This window comes from Mixophyes fleayi, chromosome 1 (genome assembly GCF_038048845.1).
Source record: "Mixophyes fleayi isolate aMixFle1 chromosome 1, aMixFle1.hap1, whole genome shotgun sequence".
NCBI lineage: Eukaryota > Metazoa > Chordata > Amphibia > Anura > Limnodynastidae > Mixophyes > Mixophyes fleayi.
In genome coordinates, this window is record NC_134402.1 from 127,297,933 (window position 1) to 127,308,068 (window position 10,136).

Here is a 10,136-nt window from a genome sequence, read left to right on the forward strand (position 1 = left end):
TGTCACTCCTTATGTTAAGCTAGGTACACACTACAGGGTTTTTGTCTAATAATCGGCTCAAACAGCTGACATACGACCGCTCGTTCAAAAGTCGGGTCAGTGTGTGTAGTGACACGATGGTCGAAAGTCTGCCCAAATGGACGATTGTCGCCTCATTTGGTTGGTCGTACCGTTTAATATTTTCGTTCCAATCTCGTTTTCGTTGTGTAGTGTATATAAACTTCCGACCGATCCACGACAATCCTCCGATACTTCCTCGACCTGGGGGGCGTGTGTATGTAATATTTTGATGTCTGTCCCAGTCCCACGTGGTGCAGAATTCGCACATCACTGTGTTCTGTATCGATGTATATTGCACCTTTCTAGCTGCAGACCATTACACTTGTATAAAGCACGAGTGTTATTACCCTTTGCATCTATGTTGGCAATGTATTCATATTTACTCTTTATAAACTTTAACCTTTATAACCTATTAAAGTTATATTAACCTTAATTAACTTATAATTGTGAAGTACCCAGAATAAACCACACAGTGTTCATGCAACATTTTTATTGCAGGAAAAAGGTACAAAATTTTTTACACACACAGCTGTCTGAAAGATCCGCATGAGAAGTGAGCGTGCCCATACCAATCAGAGCGCAGAGTACTGCAGAGTATTATTTTTAGTATTTAGTTTTTTTAAAGGTGCTACTGGTTTGTGGCAGAACAGGTCTTGATGTCGCTTGGGTTTCTATTCCCTTTGATTTCTTTATCTACGATACAAGGAAATAATTTTTTTTTTACTATTTAACTTCTATAGCTGTAATTTATATTCAACGACATAAATACTCTCATTTTCTCACCTTGCACACTGCTCGAGATCAGTTTATATTTTGGTCCCTGTGGCGAAATCGCAATAATAGCGGGCTTAATCTCCATACATTCTGGAAAACAGGCGCCATTTTGGTTATTATAACGGTACAGGTATGTGCCCAAAGCATTTAGTTGTCTACACATGTTCACTGAAATACCTTTGTGTAGAACTTCTTTAGTATATTTTTCTTTTTCATTTTTTTCTTGTTTGCTAACAGGTGTAACATTAGTGGTATCAGTGGTATCTAAACTCGTCTTTTCACCGTTAATTCTTCGTTCTGACATAAAAAAAATTAGGTTTCAAATTAGTTTACATTGTTTTATGTGACACTAGAATGAAATAAGTCCTTCTAACAGGTACACTACACGTGCTACTGACCTTTTTTAATGTCGTTGTCGTCCTGGTCCAGTACTTTGACCATCATCTCCACCTCTCTTGGGCTTATTGGATTTGCTCTTTGCTCTTCTTGAGTATCTCCATCCCCCACCTTAACTCTTCCAACATTTTTTGGCCCTTTCAGCACCATCTCTGACTCTGTCTCCGTCTCCGTCTCCATAGCTGCAACCCCCACTGACACCTTCTACTCACCCGCAACCGCCACTGACACCTTCTCCTCAACCTTAACACCCACTGACACTTTCTCACTCGCCATCTTCTGACTCTCCTTGGCGCCAAACAGGTTCCTCTGTCATTTTATACACTCAGACATGGGCGTTTGTTTCTGCTGTGGACCAATCAGCAATGATGCACGCCGAGAATGGAGCATTCCATTACATACAAAGGGATTTTATTATTAGGGAATATTCATTGCATTGCACTTTAGCAGTTAAATGTTTTTCTAAATTTAATGTATATTACTAAACTTCTATTTTATAGAAATGAATGAAGAGACAGTGTTGCCTTCTCTTTTTATGCAGCTTTGGGTGTTATCTATAGTGAAAGCTCTGCCCCTTTATGCTAATGTCTTTGGTATATCGTTACATGCCCCGCAAATGTCACTGCATTGTGTATGAAATTAAAATCATTGCTCACGACAACATGGCTGTAAAAAGTCGCTAAAGTTACGTCCGCTCTTCCCTTTATCGTCTTAAACAAGGCTTGTGTGTATGCAGTTCATGGACCGAGCGATCGGACAGTCGATCGCATGTAAAATCGCTCTGCATAAAAAGTTGGTCGGAATTTCTGTAGTGTGTACCTAGCTTAAGTCTGTGATGTATCAGAGGAAATCTTGTGGTAAAAAGGAAGATAACAGATATTGCATACACATTTTGTTAAATCATAGAATACACTTACTTTTTTATTTATTTTTTCATATACTACTGCAAATCTGTATCTCATTGAAAGAACTTTTACTTCTGAGTTCGCAATTTACATGAATCAATGATTTGCCCACTGGGCATTCATAGCATGACGAAAGCATGTGATGTTCCCTTCACACGGATTGCTTCCAATTGTTTGGGGCTCATCCGTGTAGGGAAAGATTGCTCAGTATGTAAAGGACTACATATTGTCACTACAGATGAGGTTTAAAGGTCTCCTTAAGTTCATTCACTATTTCACTGGTGTCATATCCTGGTGAAGCCTAATAAAAATAAATTAGCAATATCCGTAGTGAATGACTGTAGCTAAAGGCAAATCAAGATAAAAGTCATATAAAACACAACATATTATTATTATTATCGTTTATTTGTAGGGCGCCACAAGGTTTCCGCAGCGCCGCACACAGTACAAACAGTAGACTATACAGTAGACTATACAGGGTAGAACAGTACAGAACAATAAACACACAGTACCAGTACTACAGAAACTCCGGTAGGGCAGATACAGTAGAGACGGAGCAGAAGAACAGGTATGGAGACTGGAGGGAAGAGGGCCCTGCTCATTCGAGCTTACCTCCTAAGGGAGGGTAAACAAAGTCAGGCACATAAGTAACATACTCTTAGAAAAGTGCATGGAAAACTTGCATATTTCCCACCCATACGCAGAGCATCTTCAGATGCGTCCACTTCTGCATCAGCAGCATATGTGCCTGGTTTACGATAAGTCATCTTCATCAGCACATAATCGCACCTGCCCTCTAGTAGGTGCAAAACATACACCTCTTAATAGTCATATATGTGTGCATGTGCCTCATTTGCGTGATCACGCTTTCATTGTATACTGTTTCCACGCCTCTTCCCTCCTTTGTCAAGCTTCTCCAGGCCAGAAACAAGCCACCATATGCATGCGCCCATTTGCAGAGCAAACTGGCATGCATCCCACTCTGAATCAGCCCTTATTTGCCTATAATACTAGTAAGGAATACATAAATAAAAATACATTGTAGCTTCCATAACTGACATTTTAGCATCATTTTAAGATGCCAACTTGACAGAAGGTGAGAATTCACATGTGGATTCTTCTAGATTTAAACATTCAGAACTAAAACAAAATCATGTCCGAAACCTAAAAAAACAAAACAAAGAATCACTACCTTAAGAAATAGTTGATGCCTAAATGTAACATCCTAAAATCACTGTGAATCAAATTACTGTATATGCAGCATATAGAGCCCAATGATGTAATCACTTTATTATTAGTTATGTGTGTGTGTGTGATAGCTGTATCTTTGACGTACAAGTGTGGTTCTAAATCACAACAGCTTGATAAAGTTTTTGCAGGTGTTACCATTAGTTCTATAGTTATTTGTTTGAACAGGTTTCACACCATTTATCTTTATTTTGTGTTTAATTATGTACTTGTTTTAATGATTTCAGGACTTTTCAGCCTACTTGGCGTTCTGCGGGATTGTACTGCACAATGCACAGCTGTACGAGACTTCACTGCTGGAGAACAGAAGGAACCAGGTATGGCTTTGATGCCTCGTCTAGAATTATTTACTTAGTCTTTCATCTACTGCTTGGTACAGTACAAATAGAATTCCATGAGAATGCACAATGCTTTGTATAGAAGTATTTTTATTTCACATTTTGGTTGCTGCAAACTGAAGGAAATAAAGGGCAGATGGAAAGTAGTACATTTACAGATCCTTCATGTCAATGTTACTGATACCTCTGATATTTTCTCAAGCAAATTTTATTTTTGTATTGTATTGTTTATGTCTGTAAAATGTAATCTACAGTGCATAGTGTAAAAGTACAAATGTCACATCAGAGTCCAACCTTCTACCACTTTAGAACATCACCATTCAAATAAATAAACTTTTCAATTTTTTTCCTAAAATACTACTCAGTGTAGCCTTACTTATGGAGTAAATAAATTATGAGAATTAGGGGACATTAAGACTATTTTTTAATTCATGCATTACTTCTGTGTGTGTGTGTGTGAAGAATTTTATTCCATTGCTTGCTTGGAGCGCAGCTAGAGAAATGATTCTTTTAGTACAGCATGGAGGTACTAAACAGGTCTCAGTGTCTCAGCCAATCTACCGCCCCCCCCCCCCCCCCCCACACACACACACACACACACCCACAAGTCCCCAGTGCCAGTCCTGATTTTAAAAGGGCTAACACCATTTATGTTGTAGAAGCAATCATGAAGCCAGACAGACAAAATGAGAAACAAATTCAACAGTTTATTCAATCTATATAAAATAGAAGTGTGGCCCACTTCCCAAATTTTTAACCAGAGCAAGATAGCCTGGCTATTTCCCCCTATAACTGGAAGAGACAAAATAGAGTTGTTTCCCCCATGGGTTTGGGGGTGGGTCTCACAGCAGCATGCCTCCTCTTCCGGAAGCTAGCAATCCTGCAATGACGACCCCCCCTGGACTGTGGAGGCCATGGTAATGAACAAGGACTCCTACATCAGAGTGGTCCCAGTATAATAGGCAGGTATCACTTGCATTATCCACCATTTACAATTACCCTGCTCCACAAAATGAAATCTTAGTTCTGCTCTGTTCCACGAAATAGAGGTGCACTGGTGCATCTACTCAGTACTTTACTGGGAACACCATAAAACTTCTCTCCTCTGTCTGTGCAATCTTTCATTCCTGGAAACCTATGCCCCAGGCAGGATCTAGGCACAATTGGGAAAATTGAGGTGCATGGCATGTCCAAAGCAGAATTTGCAGTATGGAGCAGCCATTTTTGTGCTTCGTAAATGATTTGCAGAGTACACTTACCATAAACCTGGACACATATGAGGCTGATTAATGCACATACAGGGGCTTATGTTAAGTTGTCCGTAAATTAGGTTTATGGCGTATAATACACTTTTTTTTACTTCTGGGCAAGCGCACAAAACGATAGTTCCAAAAATAATGGTTGTGTGCGTATGCTCGGATGTGAAAAAAGAGTATTAGACACTAGAAACGCAATTTGCCTTCAACCTAACATGAGCCCCACATTGCAATCATCAATTAGTTTTTTTCTGTTGCTTTCCATAAGTTATACAAATGTAATAGGGATTTTTTTTTTATTAATGAAGCCCACACACATAGCTTTTTCAGGCCAATTTGATCTATATTTTGTTTAAATTGACCAATGAAATGCTCACATGTGTAGGACAATGTAATAATATGTAGTATTGGTCGGGAAATGTTAATTGAGTGCACACTGTCCTTCATGAACATTATGCCCAGTAAAGCTAATTATTTTTTCAGTTAATAAAGTTAATTTTCCCACCACTGGGGTCATGCTAAGCCCCGAAGTGGGAGGGAGTGATATGGATGTGTACATAAGCTTTATTAAAGTAATTCTATAGTTTTCAAATAAGCATTGCATAAGCGATTTGTGTTTCCAAAGCACAAAGTAATTTATTTTAGCAGATGTAAAATATAGCAGTTCAATACATAATTATAATACAGCCAATACCAAAAGATATATACATACTGCTGCGCTCGCTTGCGCTCCCACTGGTACCAGTGATCAGTACTTCACTCCACAATACTGTGGTCAGAGAAGACTAAGGCCAGTGCCAGTAAGAGCTGTATTATATACACTCAGTGTTACAGTGAAAACAATGCAGCTGGTGTGGCTTGCTTCTATTGGTCTGGGTATCAGGAAGGTCCAGAGTGCTGCAGGTCATAGGCCAGTTCAAACCAAAATATCCAAAGGTGGGGGTCATCTCTCCAGGGGTTGTGCTCTGACTTTCCCGCAAAGAATCCAGTTACAACTTGTCTATTAGCATTTTGTAGTCAGTATCACTTTAAGTGTTTTATTCCCTAACATCACTAACTAGAGTATGCAATGTGCGATCTCTTCGGCGAAAGAACCGGACAACTGCTGATGAATAGGGGATTAAAATTATACCAGACCTGACACGTTTCCTGTAACTTGGACCTTAAATAACACTAAAGTGTACATATAATCATAATATATAAACTAATAATAAACTAAATACTATCTGCTCATAAATCACTGTGGAATTGAATCAATATAAATATGAAATAACTAAATGTTGTAGTGCGAGTGTGTGCGTGTGTATTTTACCGCGTGATCGCACCATGCCACGTGTAGCGTGGCATACTGAGTGCAATCGCACGATAAAACAATATTAACTAATATACTTTCGTGCATCCAATTATACGGCTTGGACAGCTTTAATCAGCGCTGTGTAATATGATTGTCACTATATACATAAACGATAATAATAAATAAAAAAATAAAAAATTATTAATTTTAAAATATGTGGACATGCAATATGTTCTTTACGTGAGCATGTAAGTGCATACATAATTACATTTATAGGCCTAACACAATATGGAACACACAAGAGCAGACCTAGGGCTAGATTTACTAAGCTGCGGGTTTGAAAAAGCGGGCATGTTGCCTATAGCAACCAATCAGATTCTAGCTTTCATTTATTTAGTACCTTCTACAAAATGACAGATAGAATCTGATTGGTTGCTATAGGCAACATCCCCACTTTTTCAAACCCGCAGCTTAGTAAATCTAGCCCCTAGACTTTTTTTAGGGGGGTGATGTTGCATAGCCATGCCCCTCCGTTACTCTGATTGGTTGGTCTCGCCTCCTTTCCTCTAATGATCGGACATCTCCACCGCAATGTAATGGGATGAAGATTGCTGCTAGGGGAAGTGATGGCCCTGATTGCCCTCTTCTGGAACCCAATGAATACTAGGCTAAATTTATGGTTAAACGTAATGGTTAAAATTGACAAAAATGTATAAGCGCACAGCTACAGCTAAAAAACTTTATACATAATAAGAATTATCAGGGTGTTCTTCACACAGATTAAAGCTTTATGGGTTTTGTTAGTCTTTTTTAGTATTGGCAGATTGTAAAACTTATTTTAAAACATGACATAATTATTGATTGAAGACTGGAGTGAGGGAATCAAACAGTATTTAAAATATTATTGCATACAAAATAGACCTTTAGATTTCTATTTCCCTTTAAACTGTTCCCAATAGGCTGCTGATTCGAGTCATGCTCACTGGGCTAAAATTTGCCAGTCCTCCCCTGCTTGTGAGAGGTGGAGATTTTGTCACTGCTGACATGTAATTTATAGAGCCCTTACCTCTTTATATTACCTGGTAATTCTCTTGAAAATCAATTGCCATAAGAATTGCCTTGTTGTTGAAGTGCTGTCTGTCACAGTCTTTTCACTATTTAATAAAATGCTACATATATTTATAAGTCCATACACAGATTTGGGGAAATGATTTCAATTTTCAGTTACTTTGGCACAGACCTATAAAAAGGGTTTTCTTAAATGCCATATTTGTGAGATCAGTCGTTACAAGCAAGTTGTTTTGCTGACCCAGATAAACTGCACTCTCAATATCTAGTTAACTATTAATATTACTGCGTTGGAGTAGCTTGTTTACAGATTATTTAAAAACACTATTATAGAAATAGTTTTTTCAGTTTTATAAACCAGATGTTATGTGGGCACCCACGTCTCGAGCTGCAATTCTAGAAACCAAATAAATTGTTGTTTAAATTATGTATTGAGCCACTGCCAAGATTGATATGTGTAAACATTACTTTTAATGGATTTGGGATTGGTGAGACAGAGTAGAAGATTTCGCTAATTGCAGATTATGGGTCTGATTTAGAGATAGATCCAGTTTGGGGAACTGCACATGTGCACAACTTGCACCCCTATCTAGAAATGTGTGTATCTTACACTTGCATCTACCTGCACCTGGAGAGGCAGATCAGAGGCATTAGCGTGTAAGTGCACTACAGTAAAGACATGCAGATGCAAGAAAACCCCCCCATTCAAGTTGCACTTTTTATGTTATTTATGAGCAGTGCTTTTCTTGTAAGAAAAAAGGTGCCAGAACTCACATCACGTAGTCAATCACTGAACACCCACACATGTTAGTTGTGTAACCAATCATAACGGTCGCCGCCCACAGTAAGCACTCAGCGCGCGACCACACGACCAATCACAAGCTGAGCAGCGCCACAAGCCAAGCAGTGCAGCACTGGGTGCAAGTTTAGAAGATGATAGTTGACACATCTTTGCTGCAAATGCATCTATATGCTAGATTTAATGTTAACCGTAACTTAAGGTGCTTGCAACTCAAAATACAGATGTGAAAACACACATCAGCAGCTGCATATGCAAATGTTGCACCGTTATATTTTACTGTAAATCAGTTTCCTACATTTACAAAATCAGTGGTTTAACATATTGTGCTGTTTTTGGCTTAATAAAAACTTTTATCTCTGGTCCAGAATTAAATGAAAAATAAAGTTTAAACATTAACTTAATATAAATTTACATAATAAACCTATACCTTATTTAGAATTGAAATTGTCTACTACAAATTATACTCACTGTATTATAACAACTATTTCCAAGACTGCAGAAAGTTAGCAGCACTATTAAAAGAAAGCTCATCATAAATTTTGTTGTGGGTGGTTAAAACAAATGTAGTGAATATGATAAAAAAAAAAATCCAAAAATGTATATCTTTATAGAACTGGAAGTATTCCCCTCTTGTATCCAACTTCTACAAACACAAATAATACAGTTATTTTGGCTCAGTGCAAAACCAAAAATAAATAGATTAACCATGACTTTAGCACTTAAAATCTATAAATCTATTATTATTTAATGTTGCCTTACTCCCCTGACAGAGGTTTGAATGAGCATTTTTAGGATAAAAATTGGCAGTTCAAATTAATAATGTAGGTGGTCCTGAATTGACAGCAGGCAGTACTCTTGAAGTGGTGTTTTACATGCACCTTCCCATCTCAGTTTACAAACCCACACAGAGGTTTTGCGCAAGATCTCTTTGCAAAGTGGAAAGTGTGCATGCACCTTCAGTCAGAGAAATGGGTCTTCCGCATAGTTTGAGGTTAGTAAATAACCTTTACCTTTTACAATCTCCACTGTTATGACACAGGCTATGTGCGTAATTTGGAGTTAGATGAAAGTCCATCTGTACCACTGCCACTGTATGATTTGTCACACTGCCCATGTGCACAACATACATCCATATTTTATTCTGAGTATGTCATATACAGGTGCCCACTTGCACTGGTAGACAAGTGTCATGGGCATTGATTTATAAGTTCATGAGATTAAAGTTAACCTTGCCACTAGAATTGAATTCAATGTTTTACTTAGGAGGCGTTCCATAGATCTTATGCAATTTTTTGAGTTTGTGATGATGATGGGAGCATGTTTGGATTTAATGTTACACCAACGCAACCTACAGCCGTATAAACGCCAGTATATGGATGCATTTTTGCATGTATGCAAACGTCCCATCTTAATTTTAATGCTAAGGCATATATTCTCACCTCTTTGTCTGTTTTACCCAGTTTGTTTATTAGTTTACTATGTTTGTCCCCAATTGTAAAGCGCTACGGAATATGTTGGCGCTATATAAATAAATGATGATGATATATTACTGCATCATGAAACATCAGATTCCTAAATAGTGTGCAGAGATGTTCAAATGCCCTGGACAGAGTCATTATGTTTATCATTTTGTAAAGCTATTTCGTAGTATACCTTAGGCTTTCACTTATAACAAACACTGAAAATTGTGAAGGGATCAGTGAAAATGTATAATGTAATAAAGATGGCTTCTATCTTCTTCTTTTTGAAATTGTCCCATAGGTACTCCTTGATCTTGCTACCTTGATCTTCGAAGAGCAGCAGTCATTGGAGGTTATCTTAAAGAAGATTGCTGCCACAATTCTGTCCTTCATGCAGGCTCAGAAATGCACCATCTTCATAGTGGATGAGGACGGCCCAGTGAGTAAAAAGCGATGGTAGCACAAAACAAATTTGTACATTTTGTATTTGAGAAACTACGATATCTGGCGTCCGTGGAAATAGGTTCATTTTGGC

General features: G+C 38.1%; 1 protein-coding gene across 6 annotated transcripts in view; it reads left to right on the plus strand.

Annotated features, from left to right (window-relative positions):
* Positions 1 to 10,136, plus strand: part of PDE5A (phosphodiesterase 5A) — a 130,851-nt gene that overhangs the window by 66,865 nt on the left and 53,850 nt on the right. For all 6 annotated transcript variants that reach the window (XM_075200328.1, XM_075200330.1, XM_075200327.1 and 3 more), the window contains 2 exons: positions 3,611 to 3,700; positions 9,903 to 10,040. In XM_075200328.1, the coding sequence (XP_075056429.1) occupies positions 3,611 to 3,700; positions 9,903 to 10,040 (228 nt within the window). The remainder of the gene's footprint in view (positions 1 to 3,610; positions 3,701 to 9,902; positions 10,041 to 10,136) is intronic.